The 20,900-nt window shown below is 46.8% G+C and overlaps 1 protein-coding gene across 1 annotated transcript in view; it reads left to right on the top strand.

Annotated features, from left to right (window-relative positions):
- Positions 1–20,900, top strand: part of CFAP299 (cilia and flagella associated protein 299) — a 2,020,143-nt gene that overhangs the window by 169,317 nt on the left and 1,829,926 nt on the right. Inside the window, exon 2 of the mRNA XM_078677578.1 lies at positions 8,720–8,850. Within this exon, the coding sequence (XP_078533704.1) occupies positions 8,720–8,850 (131 nt within the window). The remainder of the gene's footprint in view (positions 1–8,719; positions 8,851–20,900) is intronic.

The following is a 20,900-nucleotide window of genomic DNA, read 5'->3' as shown; positions in this document are numbered from 1 at the left end:
GGCTGCCATGATTGGTTGCGAAATGGCCACGACGGAGCTACGAAATGGTGCTGCTCTCATGCTAACCCCAGCTTCAGTCTGGAACATCCAGAAACACTGTAGACTACCAATTCGATCAGTTCCGGTACCGCCCCAATGTAACCCGGTAGAGAAGAACTTTGACTAATGGTTCTTGTTGCCTGTCCCTTCTGTTGTCATTTAACAGAACTATTTAGCCTGCTGAAAGGGGTTGTGTTCCGACCGCTGGTTGGTGGAGACATTTTGACTATATTCTGGACCTGCGTTGTCGCGTAATGCATCATATGACGCGCCGCGTTAGCGCATCCGGAAGTCATCCGGGGCGCGACGCGCAGCGCGTAACGTAAGCATAACAGGTCATGTGACTTGTTAATAAAACTTTTCATTGGTTCATTTTACTTTTCTTATTCTAATGATGAAAGGCTTGGTCATATGACCTAAAAATTACGCTTTTTATTACTTCCGAACATTATTTTTTCTTAAATATATGTTATAATGTTCCAGGCTAATGTACTTTCCCGGAAAATTTACAACTGTCCTGCAAGTAAAATATATTCTTTTTTCGAGAAAAAGAGCGTTTCTTCGTCCCATGACGGAGCCGTTGAGCAAAAGAGGGTCGACCTGCTGTCTTAGTCGCCGATACGCCTGAATATGAGATTCTTATCGATCACTTTACGTTGCAGGAGTAGAAAACACAACAGCCCTTGACCATTTATCTTTACTGCGTTCCTTCGTATTATACCTTTTACCCTTCATGTAATTGGTCTGCTTTATTTCACTTGCCTTTTAATGATTCTAAAACAGTGACTATTATTAAAAACTTTACCAATGTATATACTACTACCATGTTTTCTTTTAAAAACCTTTATTGTGAAAATTTCATTATACAAATACGGGCCTATAACCACGTGGGCCGGCCACGGAGCAAACTGTAATCGTATATGATGAGTAGACATTTACACTGTAGAGGAACGTAACGGGCGGGCCATTAGGTTGCAAGAACTAAGGTGTCTAACAGTTACGGAATCGGTGGACGTACATTTTATAATTAAAATACGACAGGGCCAGTTACAATAAAATTATCTAGATATACATTTGCGGGCAAGTACCATGGGTGACGTTAATTCGAACTTTCAATAGTACAGTAATCAATAACACATCAGAACTTAATATCAATAGGGATGTCGAAATATTCAATCAATTCTCGTCCCCGCCCGCCATGTGCTTCAAAACTGCATACGTATCTCGTGATTTCAAGGTTCTGCAACCAGTACACAACAAGGAGTTAAGAGTCCCATTTATTCCGGCGCCATTTTGGGCGAGGACGGGCAGGTCCAGGATATAGTCAAAATGTCTCTACCAACCATCGACTATGATGATGTTCATATGCTGTATTTATTAGAGTAACACTCATCTGTCCACATGAAATTAATTTGCCACAATCTAAACATGTCATTTTAATCTTTCCAAAGTTCTTCTAAATATTTGGGACCGTTTCCCTTGCCTCTGATGCTGTCAGTGCCACTTCTTTGATGAATGTACTAGCAGGTCAGGGGTTCTCCTCCAAATCTCTCTTTTATGCAGCACTATAATTAATTGGTGCCACCTCTCCATATGACGATGCATGGTATAGTTACCATAACTATATTTTTTTTCGGTTCCTCTGGAGAGTTCATCGTGGCAGATGAAGCGTGTAACGTACCGGGCATTTACCTTTTTTTGCATGTACAGGAAAGGAAAAAAAAATCGAGCGTCCGAGTTCTAAGGTGTCCCAGGGCCATTTTAGTGGACCAGGCCCAAATCCAAAGAACAGGCCGCCATTTTGAGAGTCCTGTTGCAGCCGCCTGTCGCTGTAGCATCAAGAGCAGCCGAAACTCAGCTGAATGGCAACTGAAACGGTAAAGGGGCGCCCCACTACAGCAGACGAGCCTCCACCTGGGAAGGCCCGTTCACGCCGCCTCCCCCCCCCCCCTTCGGGCACCCCACGCCGTTATTCGGAGCAGTATTGTAGGATGGCCACACCAGTGCGGCAACTTGCTAGACATCACCTCGGTGGTAACCGAATCTCAGCGCCTTGTGGTGTCTCCTCTTCAGAAAATATTCTTGCGCTACCTTTGCCCCATTCACACATCAGTCCGCTACTGACGCCATCTCACAGGCTAATGGGGCGCCCCACGCCGAGTTTCAGCATTGTAGGATGACCACACCAGTACAGCAACTTGCTAGACATCCCCTCGGTGCCATCCGGATCTCGGCGCCCCACTGCAGATGAAGTGCCTCTCAACTATGAAACCACCACGGTGACATCCGGATCTTGGCGCCTTGTGCTGGTTCCGGCCTATTCACACATCGGTCCGCTACTGACGCCATCTCACAGGCTAATGGGGCGCCCCACGCCGAGTTTCAGCATTGTAGGATGACCACACCAGTACAGCAACTTGCTAGACATCACCTCGGTGCCATCCGGATCTTGCCATCTCAGCGCCTTGTGGTGTCAGTCAGAAAATATTGTTGCGCTGCCTTTGGCCCCATTCGCACATCGGTCCGCTACTGACACCATCTCACAGGCCAACAGGGCGCCCCACGCCGACTTTTACCATTGTAGGATGGCCACACCAGTACCACAACTTGCAAGACACCACCTCGGTGCCATCCGAATCTTGGCATCTCAGCGCCTTGTGGTGTCTTCTATTCAGAAAATATTGTTGCGCTGCCTTTGGCCCCATTCGCACATCGGTCCGCTACTGACGCCATCTCACAGGCCAACGGGGCGCCCCACGCCGACTTTCAACATTGTAGGATGGCCACACCAGTGCGGCAACTTACTAGACACCACCTCGGTGCCATCCGGATCTTGCCGCGTTGTGCTGCCTTCGGCCTATTCGCACATCGGTCCGCTACTGACGCAAACTCACAGGCCAACGGGGGCCCAAGCCGACTTTCAGCATTGTAGGATGGCCACACCAGTGCTGCAACTTGCTAGACATCACCTCGGTGCCATCCGGATCTTGGCATCTCAGCGCCTTGTGGTGTCAGTCAGAAAATATTGTTGCGCTGCCTTTGGCCCCATTCGCACATCGGTCCGCTACTGACGCCATCTCACAGGCTAATGGGGCGCCCCACGCCGAGTTTCAGCATTGTAGGATGACCACACCAGTACAGCAACTTGCTAGACATCACCTCGGTGCCATCCGGATCTTGGCATCTCAACGCCTAGTGGTATCTTCCATACACAAAATATTGTTGCGCTGCCTTTGGCCCCATTCGCACATCGGTCCGCAACTGACACCATCTCACAGGCCAACAGGGCGCCCCACGCCGACTTTCAACATTGTAGGATGGCCACACCAGTACAGCAACTTGCTAGACACCACCTCGGTGCCATCCGGATCTTGGCATCTCAGCGCCTTGTGGTGTCTTCTATTCCGAAAATATTGTTGCGCTGCCTTTGGCCCCATTCGCACATCGGTCCGCTACTGACGCCATCTCACAGGCCAACGGGGCGCCCCACGCCGACTTTTACCATTGTAGGATTGCCACACCAGTGCGGCAACTTACTAGACACCACCTCGGTGCCATCCGGATCTTGGCATCTCAGCGCCTTGTGGTGTCTTCTATTCAGGAAATATTGTTGCGCTGCCTTCGGCCTATTCGCACATCGGTCCGCTACTGACACCATCTCACAGGCCAACAGGGCGCCCCACGCCGACTTTCAACATTGTAGGATGGCCACACCAGTGCGGCAACTTACTAGACACCACCTCGGTGCCATCCGGATCTTGGCGCGTTGTGCTGCCTTCGGCCTATTCGCACATCGGTCCGCTACTGACGCAAACTCACAGGCCAACGGGGCGCCCCACGCCGACTTTCAGCATTGTAAGATGGCCACACCAGTGCTGCAACTTGCTGGACACCACCTCGGTGCCATCCGGATCTTGGCGCGTTGTGTTGCCTTCGGCCTATTCGCACATCGGTCCGCTACTGACGCCGCCTCACGTGCCAACGTATTTTCTCCGCATTTTATACCCTATGCCGCATAACAGGTCATGTGACTTGTTTATAAAACTTTTCATTGGTTCATTTTACTTTTGGTTTCCTAATGATGGAAGGCTTGATCATATGACCTAAAAACAACACTTTTCATTGGATGAAAACTTTTTTTTATTCCCAAACGATGAAAGCCCCACCTTGTTTCTGGATGTTTCAGACTGAAGCTGGCGTCAGCATGAGAGCACCACCATCTCGTAGCTCCGTCGTGGTCATTCCGCGAGCAATCATGGCAGCCGCTCCCCACCAGAAGCCTACAGGAGTCGGGGGCCCCCAAAACTTTTGATGAATCCTCAAGGCGGAGGGGACGCTTTCGAGAATGGGGTCCAAGACCTAGCAGACTAGCGTCCGATTTCCAAGGTGTCCCAGGGCCATTTCAGTGGACCAGGCCCAAAAAGGAAACAGCCTGCTGCCATTTTGAGAGTCCTGTGACAGCCGCCTATCGCTGCACCGCAAGAGTGGGCGCAGCCGCCTATCGCTGCACCGCAAGAGTGGGCGCAACTCAGCTGAATTGCGGCTTTTGACACAGTGGACCAAAAGCGGACGGAATGGCAACTGAAACGGTAAAGGGGCGCCCCACTACAACAGATGAGACTCCACCTGGAGAGGCCCGTTCACGCCGCCTCCCCCGGGGCGCCCCACGCCGTTATTCGGAGCACCATTGTAGGATACCAAAACCAGTGCGGCAACTTACTGGACATCACCTTGGTGCCATCGTTCTGCTGCCTTGGAACTATTCGCACAACAGTTTGCTACTGATGACCCACCCCCCGCGACGCCCCACGCCAGAAATCTGGACGTTGTGCTGCGTTGGGACTATTCGCACAGCCGACCGCTACTTCGTTGTTTTTCCCTAAAAATGTTTATATGTTATTACTGTTTTTGTTTTCTTGTATGTATTTATAAGTTATTAAAGTTTTATAATCTTACTACTTTGTTGGAGTGCTATATATTTTTAATGTGACACATAATTGTAAAAACTTTGATGTACAAAGAGTCATCCCTGGAATCTTCCGCTTCAGGCTCGGTCCCCTCCCCAATCACAATACAGGATGGTTTTCAGATAATAGGAACGCGTCTGCTGTGACGGATCTCATCGAGTGTGGGCCTTGATCTACTATAACTCCTTTGAAGAGGGGTGATTCTTTACAGCTGGGGCCATAAACTACATCTGCAGGGCTAGCTGATACCCTAGGACCGGCCTGGACAATCGGACACAGAGGAAAAGGAGTGTCAGAGGGTGCGGTAGTGAATAGGGCGAAAGGGAGGTGTCGGGCGGGCACAGGGTGTGATTCTCAGGGAAGAGCAGCGCAGATGGGGGGTGGTTTATTACCCATGCATAAGACAGAGAGCGGGGGTGACCACTGCCTGGGGGAGATGCTTGCGAGGGTGGGGAGCCATGCTAAGGATCGACAGCGTGCACAGAGTGGGTCTGGTCAAGGCATCTAAAATGACTGCCGTGCACGACAAAAGTGTGGCATTTGAAAAAAGGCAAGATGGCGCAGACAATGTTTTTCAACACTTCCTGATTTCCTTCTAATCGAACGTTAACAGACGTTGGGGCATATTACCAAAGTTAAGCGATATTTATCCCTAACGATGCTTAGCAACGATTTTTTTACCGCTAAGCATCGTCAGAAATTATCGCAGATAAACCTTGCTATTATCAAGGTTTATCGCAAATACGATAAAAAACGACCGCAATGCATTAATATCGCTGAAAACTCAGCGATATTCATGCATTACCGAGCTAATGCTCTTAGCCATGTTATCCACCTCCCATTGGATGACATGGCTAAGAACTGCTCAGGGCAGGTGCTAGCTTTTGGAGATATTCGCGCTTATCGCGAATATTTCCAAAAGTTGATAATAGGAGATAGCGATGTTAGCGACTGTTTCCAGTCGCTAACATCTTGGCATCCCCACTTTGCATGTCATTAGTGATAAATATCACTCACATGCAAAGTGGGGCCCAAGATCTTCGCTATCTCCTACTAGCCGTCGCTAACTGGTGTTAGCAACAGCTAGGTAATACAGATATAATTTTATCTCCACGGAGCGCTGTTACAGATATATATCTTGTTTTTGAACGTTAATTTCTCAAAATCCACTGAAGCACATATATTGACACCTAGCAAAGGCACATCGAGCTACCAGTCCCTACAATTTTGCCAAGTTTCGTGCAAATCCATTCAGCCGTTCGATTATTATTATTATTTTTTTTTTTGCCCCGCGGGGCCCTTTTAAAACCTCCACATCAAACCTAAGAGGTCAAGGAGGATCTACTATGCCCCCTTATCGTCATTTGCCCCTTCGCTTTGGCCTCCTCTTGTCTCTCGATCCTACCGAGAGACAAGATGGCGGCCGCTACGGACTGTTTGCAATGTTTACAGACGCCGGAGAACCAATCAGCTTCGCAAACCTCCGTTACGCGAAGCGGAGCGCTGTTACAGATATATATCTTTTTTTGAACGTTAATTTCTCAAAATCCACTGGAACACATATATTGAGACCTAGCAAAGGCACATCGGGCTACCAGTCCCTAATATTTTACCAAGTTTCGTGCAAATCCATTCAGCCGTTCGATTATTATTATTTATTTTTTTTGCCCCGCGGGGCCCTTTTAAAACCTCCACATCAAACCTAAGAGGTCAAGGAGGATCTACTATGCCCCCTTATCCTCATTTGCCCCTTCGCTTTGGCCTCCTCTTGTCTCTCGATCCTACCGAGAGACAAGATGGCGGCCGCTACGGACTGTTTGCAATGTTTACAGACGCCGGAGAACCAATCAGCTTCGCAAACCTCCGTTACGCGAAGCGGAGCGCTGTTACAGATATATATCTTTTTTTGAACGTTAATTTCTCAAAATCCACTGGAACACATATATTGAGACCTAGCAAAGGCACATCGGGCTACCAGTCCCTAATATTTTACCAAGTTTCGTGCAAATCCATTCAGCCGTTCGATTATTATTATTTATTTTTTTTGCCCCGCGGGGCCCTTTTAAAACCTCCACATCAAACCTAGGGGGTCAGCGAGGATCTACTATGCCCCCTTATGGTCATTTGCCCCTTCGCTTTGGCCTCCTCTTGTCTCTCGATCCTACCGAGAGACAAGATGGCGGCCGCTACGGACTGTTTGGAATGTTCACAGACGCCGGAGAACCAATCAGCTTCGCTTCACAAAGCTCCGTACCGCGAAAAGTCCGCGAACCGGAGCGCTGCCCGGTCCGCTGTTACAGATATATATCTTTTTTTGAACGTTAATTTCTCAAAATCCACTGAAGCACATATATTGAGACCTAGCAAAGGCACATCGGGCTACCAGTCCCTACAATTTTGCCAAGTTTCGTGCAAATCCATTCAGCCGTTCGGGCTAAAAGTGAGGCCAACCGCCCTATGGAAAACTCAATGTTAAAAACACGTTTTGGGACCCCCCTTTTTTCTCGGCCCCCCCTTGACGAACCCCCCCCAAATTTTCAAGGGCTGCTCAGAAACAAAATGTGCCATTTTCCTGAAAATTTCAGCCAATTCCGTCCACAAACGCCAAAGTTATTAGACATAGAATTTTCAAAAATCCCATAGAGAAAAAATCCTAACTATATATACCTACTGGCGACCGCCAGTAGGAAATATATATATATATATATATATATATATATATATATATATATATATATATATATATATATCTCAATGGAGACTATAGTGCTTTAGAAAGAACAAATCCTCAGTGAACGCACGTGGCAGATGCAGTGTTGGCACAACACCAGGCGCTACAGACGCTTTCCCAGCTGACAATATTTGCAGCATGATATGGTGTGCAGTTCACCTTGTTACACGTATTAGCCCGACTTCATAGATCTGAGCCCTGGCACCGAGTTAACTCTTTGATGTCTCACCTCGTCTGACTCCGTTGTCAATTCAACTGAATTCTTTTATGTAAAGGCAGGTAAAGCTGGTTTCGTAATATTTGTTTTGGTGTTCAAATGCGTAGTGCTTTCCCGTTCCATCCTCAGAGCATAAAAAAGTAAGAACTTTAATTCTGAACATTCACCTCCGAATCTTTCAGTTATCTTGACCCTCAGACGAAGTGGTACTGAAGGTGTAACATGTCCTATACTTCAGATTCGCATTCTCGTCTTCACGCCCATGATGAGTGACGGAAAATCCTCTGGGCCTACTTTGCCAAGAGGGTTCTTCCATGCTGTATGGCTGCCAGAAAGAGTACAATATGGTCTTTTTGTGTTTTCAGCGGAATCCTCCACAGTGTTACCTGCACCAGGCTTTCTTCCACTGTTATACATTATTCCACAGCAGGCAGCGGCACTCCAGGGGAATTTCCGCACACAGAACAAGGGAAACTGACTGCAAACACGACTGGAAATAGTTTTCTCAGGAGAAGCCCCTGGTTTCAGTCGACTTCCTGTTATGGTTCTCGTTTCTATCCACACGTCTGTGTTAGTCATGGCGACGCACACAGAGCTGGAGAGAGATTTAGAAAAAAGCACCTCAAATTTGAGTGGTACAAAGTGAATGTCGTAATTCCTACTTTACCTACATTTTTTTTTGCCTTCTAGTTACAATTGCTGTTTTGTTATGGCCATAAACACGCGATTTTCCCCTGAGGTTGTGCCTCCTTTCTTTTCCTCTAGGATGAAGAGCTGGCCCGCCAGCTGGTGGAGCTGGGCTACAGAGGTAGCGGCGAGGTGCTGAAACGAGAAGAATTCGAGGCGAGGAAAGCGGCTGCGGAGGCGGCGCGCCTCTCTCAGAGGACTCAGGAGAAGTAAGTCACCGATTCACGCTCCGACTTTAGTTTGCCCCAATGGCCACCGGTCATGCCTTTCCATAACGTGACTCATCATTTCGAGGGCTGAGGGCCGTTTATTTTTAGCCTTCCCAATTCTGGGTGTGGCAGGTCCCCTCTGGGCCAGTGAGATCACAGGTAACACGTACTTAGCAGGTCACAGAGGACCTGAACTCACTGGATGCAGTTACGCGTTTTAACTCAAATGATGCTACTATGTGAAGGTTATTGTTTTCCTCCTATGTTCTTTAACCGCATCTGTGTATTTTGCTTTGAATTATGAAAGTATTATATCAGAAAGTGGAATCTGTGAACGAATGATCCATAAAAGTCAATAAAATACATTAAAACACAAGCCACCGCTAACCAGGTTAGAAGCTCGGGCAGAGCAGTTGATTGTTGTGATACAAAGGGGCTATCCCTAGTGGTGTAACACAAAACGACAGGAGCCCCCTGCAAAATGTGGATAGTGCACCTGACATTTCCATCATCTGCTTTGTAACTCCCAACACCGAGCAATCTCCCAGGACTTCTCACCATGTACAAAGATTTGATTGGTTGGCCTGCTCTGTACTTCTGGGGCTCCAGATATGCTGACTCCTACAGCCAGTGCCGCCTGAACGCATGGGCACGCTGGGCAGTTGGCCGGTGGGCCCCACGAGCATAGGGGCCCCATGCAAACTAGAATTTAACACTGATTTTCCGTTAAACATTTTTATTCCTGTGAGTGGTCATGTAGGCAGGGTCCGGCGGACTGCCTTGCCCGGGGCCTATAATAATGTTAAGACGGCCCTGCTACAGTGCGCCAAGAGTTTCCTATTTGTGGCACTAAAGAGCCCCTCCATCAAATGTCTTTATAGTCAACTTCTTGGTACTAGAGACCCATTGTAGCCCTCGTGTTTTGTATATGACAACAGTATTTGTGCAGTAACACTATGTATAGAGGACAATCGCGACCTATCAAAAGACACTCCTTTTGAAGGTAGACGCGTTTTTGTGCTTAATTTCCATAAACGTCGCAGTTTGGTGTCATATTTGTGCGATCTTACTGACAGCTGCTGGGGGCAGTCATTTGCAGTTATTTTCATGACACAAAGTCAAATGCAAATACACTAAATATAGGGTCTGAGGGAAAATTTAGAGACTCACTCGGATTAAATCCCCCTAATTCTACTGATTCTACAACAACAGAATAATCTGTGGTCTATAAACAACAAAAGAAAAAGTGCCTCTAAGATACAATTCTAGAGTCACAAACCGCCACTAATGCTAGTATCCTAAGTGCAAAAAAAGGCAAGATGCAAAGTAGAGATTCATATAGACAGTGAAATAGAGAGAACTTCTGGATTACTGGTATCCCATCATTTCACTTAAAGTGCCCAGTGTCATCATCTGGGGTTCCAAACAACTCTTCTTCTTACCTCTCTGATCAAAGAGGGATATTGAATGAGTTGTATCCTCTTGTAGGGTTCTTACCAGAGAAAAAGCATAGAGGGAACTCTTTATTTTTAGAAAAGTGCAGTGCAAGAAAAAGAAGATATGTGTAGTTAAAATGGGATAGACAACACAGACAGAGGGTGGGGTTCCTCTTTGTTATAATCTCAAATTGCGTTCCTACTTAAAAACAGTGCAAGAGAAAGATAGCAGTTATAACTATTCACTGCTTGTATCTATGTCGACATGTTTCAGCCAATGGGATAACTCTCCCTGGCTTTCTTCAGGACCTCAGCACACACAATCTTTGCTACTGCGATTACCAAATTCATACACACTGATGGGACATTACTATACCCTTTTGATCAGTGTTCAGATCCTTTGTATATACCTGATGTATAGGACATCAGTGCAATACGAGGACTAGACCTCACCTCTCTCGGCACCAGCTACAGTCAAAGAGACCCCACTATGTCCATCGTTGACTCCAGCTAGGACGTTGCTGGGATGGAGGTCGCTGCCTATATGAATCTCTACTTTGCATCTTGACTCTTTTTTTGCACTCAGGATACTAGCATTAGTGGCAGTTTGTGACTCTAGGATTGTATCTAGAGGCACTTTTTCTTTTGTTGTTTATAGACCGCAGATTATTCTGTTGTTGTAGGGACAAAGTCAAATGCCGCATTATTAGAATTTGTTGCCCTGCCTGCACAGTCTCCACCATATTTTTCTCACCAATGGTTTGAGACATGCCTCAAAATGGGGTTCACTAAGGAAAAGTTGCATGGAAAGATTATGAGAGGACTAACATGCCCACATTCATGCACGCTTACCAGTCTACATTTGCATGGAACTTTTTGTGGCATTTGTTGGTCAGAAAGCTATGGTATTGTGAAGGTATTAACAAACTGCAATATGGAACATGACTTGAGAACTAGGTATTTCAGTGGGTGATTTTATATCAATGCCAGCCTGTCACATGTAAAGCTGTTCACAATATTTAATAGGAAAATGGTGTGGGATGCCAGAGAATATTTCTATGATTTATTGAATCTTAATATTAAATCACATTAACAAAGGTGGTCGTAACAAGTACTAATCCGAGCTTGCTGACAGTTTACTTGTGACTGATAGCTGTTCCTCTTTTCTAGTATACATACTGGCTGCGTTCTGCCTTTACCCCTACATTTTAAGAGGTGATATCCATGTAGGATATGTCTGTACCACCTTTTGACTGATGTTTGTATTGTAAATACATAATGTTTATATTTTCGTTTGCCCCATAGTAGCTGGATGTGACCGATTCTGAAATGGATTTGTTCTTCTTAGCTGCCCTTCAGTGTAAGGTGCATTACATAGGTCAAGAGGTGTTAAACTTAAGTGGAGATGCTTGGGTTCAATTTTCAAACCACTTCTACATATCTGTAGTTTCTGTGTTTCTTTTGGTTTTGTCTAATTTGCGCAATTAAACAACCAACCCCTAATTTAGGCTATCCTATGACATCCTAAGATTTAGGAAATAGGATATGTAAAGAGGAAGCTGGATGGCTGGTTGATACTGGCTTACAGCATTCACCAGTCACTGGAGTTTATCACATCACTCTGCCAAGCCCTGTTCTTAATATGAACATATGGAAAACTACAGATGGACCTATAAATTAAATGGACCACAGTACCACCAGTATATTGAGGTGTGCTCTAGTTATGTATCCGTAGCCCCCTATATAACTCCGAGAACCCCAAATTGGAATGAGTGCCATGATATCTACGAATACTGAATTTACCAAGCCACAAGGCAACCTCCCAATCAGAACGTCAGTTAAAATGTTTGGAGCAGAAGTCATAAAATTAATTGTCTAAAATTTTGTAGGTCATTGCATTTTTTCACAGTAGAACAAAGTTATTTCAGAGAGTTGTACAAGTAGGAGAAGGTGTTCAACAAATAGTTATGAAAAAGAAGAATGCAATTATGAATAGTTCAGAAAAGGGGACAGAGTGGAGATATGAGATCAACATTTAAAAATAATGAAAGTAGAAACTTAGCAGAGCACATTCAGATATTCCAATAGAAGGCTAACTTTCAAACAAGGGTTAATGAAATATGCTTACTAGAGAGTGTGGGGCAGAATATGTAAACAAAATGACCCTGCACCCGAGAAAAGCCTGTGCACTCTAGTATTGATGCCCTAATACTCCATGTTTAGGAAAAACGAAGCAGTCCAGAGCAAACAAAGTTAGCCCTACACACCAGAACAACAATTATTTTCTAGTATAAATGTTCTAGTATAACATATTTAGAAAAATTAGAACAATATATTGAATAAATAGCTTCCCAGATGAAAATGAGACAGATGTTCATGTTAGTTGATTAAAGTCTATTTCTTTTATTGAAAAGCAGTTAATTCTTTAAAAAGCACCACACAATTGCTTGCCAACACGTTTCATCCCTCACGGGACTTCTTCAGGGCTTCATCATAGTCTTTATCAGCTGGCGGTGTGCGTAATGATTCATGATGATTTTTATTATTAAAAAGCAGCGAAGGCGGTACAATGTATTAGTGATTCGATTCACGTAATCAAAATGTTTCAATATGCGTCACTAGGCGTCCGAGACGGTTCATAGGGTCAATCATTTAGAATACTGCGGTATTTTAAAATAGTCGATTTGGAAACAAATTCCATGTTACCGATGTTATATCTGTTTACTCTAATACCTTGTCCACGAGATAGTAGCACACGAGCGTTCTGTGAACCCTTGGCTTTTCCGTAAGTAGTTGGCAAAGTACGCTGCCCTCCGCAGGACTACGGCCATCCGGTTACCTCCAAGTGGTGACTTGAAATATGTATCCAAATCCAAATCTCCCAAAAATAGCCACATGGGAATAATCGTGGTGGAAGAGACATTACAGAAGTAGAAAGTAAGTGGAGTCTCCTGTGTTTCAGCATGCTTGGGAATTGTCAGACCTAGTCCTGGTTGTCTTAAGGTGATCTTATTGGCGATCTAAGTGTCTTTCTATCCTCGAAACTTCCGTGGGACTTTCTTCAAGTTCGGCCTTGTAGATAGTGAGTGTAGACGAGATATAAGCTTTACTTGCAGAACATTTCTGTAAATTGACCATCTTAGTAATGAGCAAACACCTTCTTTGAAAATTCAAGGACAATTTGTATAACTTCCACAATCACACAAATTTAGGTCCTTCCAGATTGGAGCAACCTTAATGGATGTTTTTATAAAAGATAGGCAAAGCATGATATACCGGATGTTTAGTGAGAGTCCAGTTAATCAGGGCAAATGGTTAAAGTAGAAAGAGACAATAATATAGATGAACAGATGGCACAGCAGTAGTTAGCTGGGATGTACCATGTTACTCCGCATACTTTTACTCCGCATACCGTTACAACGCGACTTTTACAACGCATACCATTACAACGCATAGCGCTTTGGGGTGCTGGATAGTGGTAAGTATAATTTACTATTCTAACTCCAGTCCCCGTGGACCCTAGGGAAGGTGTTGGATAGTAAATTATACTTATTCCCTATCCTAGAGCGCCCCCCAGCGCAATGCGTTGTAATGGTATGCGGAGTAAAAGTCGCGTTGTAATGGTAGTGCGGAGTAAAAGATGCGTTGTAACGGGTGTATACCGTTAGCTGGGACCACTTGCTGACATTGTATAGCTTAGGAAAAGTGGGGGAAGCTGAGGAGATGGTATTTGGTGTCCACAGTAGCAGGGTATTTCTGGTTACTTCACGCATGTAGGTATTAGAAAATTAAACCCTGAAAGTAGAATATTCAGGGATCCTCCCCCCAGACCGCGAGATAGTTAGGAACAATCCAGATGAGGTACGTCCTGTGAGACATGCAAAGCAGAAAAAAATAGACAAGCACAACTCAGTGCTTGAGAAGAGGAAGGCACTTGATTTGAAAGAAATCCAAGCAAGGTTAGATTAATTTAGGCGGCAATGTATAACGACTACAATAGTGGTCTCAGAGAGCATGAAGGGAAAGAGAGGGGACCATAGAAGAAAAGCGAAACAAAGTGACAGCAAGTACTAATGGATACATAATAAGAAATATCCTGTAGAACAGGCTGCCATTACTTGCATAAAAAGTAAGCATTTTTGTACATCATAACGTTACAAACTGGCCAACTTTGTGGTGACCAGGTGTGTTTGTTCCATCGAGCCTTCAACCAGTTTATCTTAACATAGGCAATTACTTAATATGAATTAAAGAGCAGGATAAGTGTTCTATAAGTAAAGTGTGCCCTGAAACTCTTTCAGGCTCTTCCATTTCCATTAGACCACTTGATCCGTGTCCAATCGGGCAATTCTCCATGAATACTTTTACAGAGGCATTCAAATGTTTCCTGAAAGCAGACTGCCCTGCACTCACAGTCCAGAGGGCAAAGCGCTGTCTAAGATTTTGAGCTTCAGTGATTAATATTTAGCTCTCTGAAAGGGACATGGACCAGTTCGTTTTTTGACACTGTATGCAGTTTTCAATGTGGGCCTTTAAAAAAGATTTTCATTTTTCACCTACCTAGGCTAACAGCTTTTCGAGCTGCACGCATTCCAAGGTTTGCTATCATCATTGAAAGAATCAATGCATGTAACATTTGCTAGCATAACCCTTCACTTAAAAAAAAAAGAAAGGGTTCCATTTGCCCCAACTCTGTAGGCTTCATGGAATTTTTTGTAATATTCTGATCTGAATTTATGGCATAGGGAGCGAATCGCACAAAGCAAGGATATTTTAACTAATTGCCTTTCCCTGGATCACTGTCATAATATTCCCTGGTTTAACCCCCTTGCATGCTGGTGACGAACCCCAGCCGTCACGCTCCGCGGTGCTCATGTGCGGATGATGGCTGGGGTTCGTCACGGCCCCGCCCTGTTCGTTTGTTTACCGCACAGCGGCGGAAACGGGCCAGCAGCGAAGGGGTTAAGTATGTAAGGGATTGCCTTGCGGACCTGGGAAGGGCTGACTTATTCACCAACCCAGAGAATATGTGCAGAGGAGACCTGTGTTGGGTGAAAGAGAACTTCCTTAAAAAACTGTAGATGGACAGAGAAGCAGAGGCTTTGAAGAAGCCCAATGTGCATGGGTATTTCCCCTTGAAAGCCAAGCCATCAACCGAGCCCTATCTTTTATGGCTCAAAAATTCCAACGATCGATTCTTACTGACCAGGTACCATCTGGACCTTTTTCATTACCTCCTGGCCCACCCGGGTCGGGCACATAGGTACCAGAGTCTCCCTCCTTGTGGGTGCGAAGGGAAATCTCCACAGGATATGATGCATTTTTTAATAATTTGCAGTTTTTATGAGGTTTCCAGAAAATCTTATCTCATTCGATTTTTTAAAGAAGTGCAACTTTAGACAGGTTAGACCAGCGTTTATTTTTTTTACAAATGCTTTCTAGCAATTCTGTGTTGTACGTTCTTAGTTTCTTGAGGTCCTCAGTCAGGCTCAGATCTAGCTGCGACTAATCAATGTGCTAGAATCTTTAAAAAATATGATAAAAGTTTGAGACTGTTTTTAGGTTTTGCTTGGCAATGCGTACGAAGTACGCATGCGCTAGCAAAATCTTATGTAATTTCTCTGTGGGGTCGGGTATCCGCCCCCTCCTCCCATTGGCTAGCTCCATAAATGGAGGCTAGCCATTGGGAGAAGGCTCTGTCCGTCAATCTCGGACCAGATTCGGGGGCGTTCCCAAGAATTTTTCCCTTTTGGCTACGTCAGCCGAAAGCCGATTCTCGGGAACGCCCCCGAATCTGGTCCGGCATTGAGGGCACCCGCCTTCCTGCTCTTCCATGTTGTTCCCAGACTCAAGTTTGGTCTTCTGGTGTTGCAGGAAGCGTCCAGGTTGTTCCCAGACCCAAGTTCGGTCTTGTGGTGTTGCAGCACCTGCACGAGCTCTGGGTGCCTGGGCGCTCTTCAGAAAGTCCCAGAATTGCGGTATCTGTGCCGGAGCGCAGGAGGCGGTGTCAGCGCTGCCACAACACTTTATAATTTGTGTCACCGCAGTATGAAAAGGACTGCAAAATAGACGCGGACACGGAGAAAACACCCCCTTTGGAGAGCGCGCGTGCTGCATGCGCGCTGCACAGATGGCGTTGTCTTGGGTGATCTGTGTGTAATTATGACCCGTCTGTGGGTGGTACTTGAGTACGCCTCGTTATTATCTCTTCTGACGGGCTCTGGGGGCCTTACTCCGTGTGTTATTCCCCGCTGCTGTAATAATCGGCTGTCGGCCGAGGCGGTATTGTATGGTCGTAGCCTTTCTGCTGCCGAGGTTGATTTGAGTACAAAGGCCACGCATCATGGATTCCAATGAGGGATAATTGATGAGGACGCGTCACCGTCCAGTAGCCCTGAGCGGGGTCCGGTGTGCTGGAGTTCATTATCGTCGGAGTGACCTCCGTCATGCCCCCCCCCCCCCTTCAGGTACGGCCACCATATGAGCGAGAGGTGCCTTGAAGCAGATGGAACATTTGGACAAAATCCTACCGAGATGCCGTTTATTGCGTATGGCATACATTGCTTTATTGGGGCCATCCATGAACACGCTTTCTGTGTTCTTGCGTCTCGGCTGTGTTTAATATCAACTGGAGGGGCCTGTTTTAGTCCTACAGGAATTTAACGGGACGGCACTAGATTGGTTGTATGTCAGAGTATCGATAACAAAATTATCACCTGACGTAAATATTGTGTTGTAAATATTATTTGCAAAAAACATTGCTCCTTTGAGGTTAGGTTTACCAGGATGTGGCCTAACGGCTACAGCGGTCAACCTCGAAGCTGTAGAACAGAGTTCGAGTGTCGGCAGGGACGCTCAACAGCCTGTGATTCTGAGCAAATCACTTAATCTGCCTGTGCATAACAAAATTAGTGTGTACGTGTGTAAAGCAACTGGTGATTATTTTTTTATTTATTTATGCAATTTTATATAGCGCGGACTTTCGTAGGCAATGTTCTTCACTTAAGCTATAGTTCGTGTCACGCTTGCTACGTGACTGGGAACCTGGGCGGACAAACTGGGTTCTGGAGGGGTGGGTAGGAGGGTGGTCAGAGGGGCTGGTCACGTGAGAGTGGGTGGGAGGGTGGGCTGAGGGCTTGCCACAATCCGAAGGGCCAGGGACAACAAACATGTAGGCAAGGGAGTGGCATTGAGAAACATCTGGCAGCGCGGAGGGTTGAGGCCCAGCGACTCCCAAAACAGATGAGGTTCTTGCGGGTACGATCCGGTGAGGTAAAAAGAGGAAGAGCAGGAGGAGGCGAGGCGGAGGGGCTGGCACGGTGTCATGTCAGCAGTCGTCTCTGTCTCCTAACCTTGGAATTCCCTGGAAATGGCACGACTTTCTTGCCCGAAGAAGTGTGTGTGTGGGGGGGGGGGGGGCGGGGTAGGAGGTTCTTGTTTCTAAATAGAGGCCAAGGATTGAATGGTCTGGATACACTCATATTTGCCCCTCGTGCTCATAACTTGGAGGCAACTAGGGCAAACCCAGCGCGCAGGAAGAGTGCGTGTACCAAGACTGAATAAAAAAAAAAAGGCGGGGGTGGGGGTGGGGTGTTCGTCTCTTTCCCCATCCCATAAACACCTCCAAAGCAGGATCCGCAGGACACTGGAAATGTCCGCCCCCATAGACCGTAAAGACTACGAACGTCTGTCGGGGACCTATGGGTGGTTCTTCTCGAGGCCCTGTGACTGTCTGCAAGAAGCCCCCTGTCTAATACTATTGTTAAATGATGTCCAGACGAGTTGTCAAACTTCAATGCTGCTGGTGACACCGCCGGTTTGTGTGCGCCTACACGTCTGTGTGAGCTCCTGCTCGGTGACTGCTCGTGTATGACCATGTCCATGTGTGTCTGTTGTGACTGCTCTGACTATCTTCGTTGATGGGAACAGGAAGCGTAAGGGATTTATCCCCTCCCCCCATGATTTTGGAGTGGAGGGGACACGCGGTAGAAGTTTAGGTCGACAGAAAAACTGTGCACTTCCACTGTTGACATCCGCATGGGATGACGGCCCTGCTGCTTTCGACCTGCTGACCGACCTAAGGCTTCAGACAGGGTAGGATTTATTCTCTGGGGCCCGAGGACAAATTCCCGAGGTCAGATGTAGGTGTTGTTTGTCAGGTCTGGGGCAGGGTCCCCATTTAGCACATTGTCATTCTCCATAGAATGCGTCTCCTTCTATCCTGGGCCAAGGGCCCAGCATGGAGGACTCTGCCCTGCTTCTGTGTCCCCCCCCCCCCTTCAGGTACGGCCACCATATGAGCGAGAGGTGCCTTGAAGCAGATGGAACATTTGGACAAAATCCTACCGAGATGCTGTTTATTGCGTATGGCATACATTGCTTTATTGGGGCCATCCATGAACACGCTTTCTGTGTTCTTGCATCTCGGCTGTGTTTAATATCAACTGGAGGGGCCTGTTTTAGTCCTACAGGAATTTAACGGGACGGCACTAGATTGGTTGTATGTCAGAGTATCGATAACAAAATTATCACCTGACGTAAATATTGTGTTGTAAATATTATTTGCAAAAAACATTGCTCCTTTGAGGTTAGGTTTACCAGGATGTGGCCTAACGGCTACAGCGGTCAACCTCGAAGCTGTAGAACAGAGTTCGAGTGTCGGCAGGGACGCTCAACAGCCTGTGATTCTGAGCAAATCACTTAATCTGCCTGTGCATAAAAAATTAGTGTGTACGTGTGTAAAGCAACTGGTGATTATTTTTTTATTTATTTATGCAATTTTATATAGCGCGAACTTTCGTAGGCAATGTTCTTCACTTAAGCTATAGTTCGTGTCACGCTTGCTACGTGACTGGGAACCTGGGCGGACAAACTGGGTTCCGGAGGGGTGGGTAGGAGGGTGGTCAGAGGGGCTGGTCACGTGAGAGTGGGTGGGAGGGTGGGCTGAGGGCTTGCCACAATCCGAAGGGCCAGGGACAACAAACATGTAGGCAAGGGAGTGGCATTGAGGAACATCTGGCAGCGCGGAGGGTTGAGGCCCAGCGACTCCCAAAACAGATGAGGTTCTTGCGGGTACGATCCGGTGAGGTAAAAAGAGGAAGAGCAGGAGGAGGCGAGGCGGAGGGGCTGGCACGGTGTCATGTCAGCAGTCGTCTCTGTCTCCTAACCTTGGAATTCCCTGGAAATGGCACGACTTTCTTGCCCGAAGAAGTGTGTGTGTAGGGGGGGGGGTGCGGGGGGGGGGGGGGGTTCTTGTTTCTAAATAGAGGCCAAGGATTGAATGGTCTGGATACACTCATATTTGCCCCTCGTGCTCATAACTTGGAGGCAACTAGGGCAAACCCAGCGCGCAGGAAGAGTGCGTGTACCAAGACTGAATAAAAAAAAAAAGGCGGGGGGTGGGGGTGGGGGTGTTCGTCTCTTTTCCCATCCCATAAACACCTCCAAAGCAGGATCCGCAGGACACTGGAAATGTCCGCCCCGATAGACCGTAAAGACTACGAACGTCTGTCGGGGACCTATGGGTGGTTCTTCTCGAGGCCCTGTGACTGTCTGCAAGAAGCCCCCTGTCTAATACTATTGTTAAATGATGTCCAGACGAGTTGTCAAACTTCAATGCTGCTGGTGACACCGCCGGTTTGTGTGCGCCTACACGTCTGTGTGAGCTCCTGCTCGGTGACTGCTCGTGTATGACCATGTCCATGTGTGTCTGTTGTGACTGCTCTGACTATCTTCGTTGATGGGAACAGGAAGCGTAAGGGATTTATCCCCTCCCCCCTAGATTTTGGAGTGGAGGGGACACGCGGTAGAAGTTTAGGTCGACAGAAAAACTGCGCACTTCCACTGTTGACATCCGCATGGGATGACGGCCCTGCTGCTTTCGACCTGCTGACCGGCCTAAGGCTTCAGACAGGGTCGGATTTATTCTCTGGGGCCCGAGGACAAATTCCCGAGGTCAGATGTAGGTGTTGTTTGTCAGGTCTGGGGCAGGGTCCCCATTTAGCACATTGTCATTCTCCATAGAATGCGTCTCCTTCTATCCTGGGCCAAGGGCCCAGCATGGAGGACTCTGCCCTGCTTCTGTGTAGGAGTTCACATCCTCCTGGCAAAGGGAGGTGCTGGGGGCTATTGGAGTTCCTCTTTGATAAGGTGATGCATCTTTTTCATGCAACTCACCTCAAATACTGACATACATGGGAAAGCAAACCTGCTCCATACCTGTTTGACACTTAATGGAACTGCTTTGCTTTGTCAACAAATGCCCCGAGCAACGTGTTTGTGACAGTGAGTGCAGAGTGACAGTGAGTGCAGAGTGACAGTGAGTGCAGAGTGACAGTGAGTGCAGAGTGACGGTGAGTGCAGAGTGACAGTGAGTGCGAGAGCAACAGTGAGTGCAGAGTGAGTGCGACAGTGACAGTGAGTGCGACAGTGACAGTGAGTGCAGAGAGTGCGAGAGTGACAGTGAGTGCGAGTGCAGACTGAGTGCAGAGTGAGTGCGAGAGCAACAGTGAGTGCAGAGTGAGTGCGACAGTGACAGGGAGTGCGACAGTGACAGTGAGTGCAGAGAGTGCGAGAGTGACAGTGAGTGCGAGTGAGTGCGAGTGACAGTGAGTG

Source organism: Lissotriton helveticus, chromosome 2_1, assembly GCF_964261635.1.
Source record: "Lissotriton helveticus chromosome 2_1, aLisHel1.1, whole genome shotgun sequence".
NCBI lineage: Eukaryota > Metazoa > Chordata > Amphibia > Caudata > Salamandridae > Lissotriton > Lissotriton helveticus.
The sequence above is the reverse complement of the archived record's forward strand: the minus strand, read 5'-3'. Positions and strand labels throughout refer to the sequence as shown.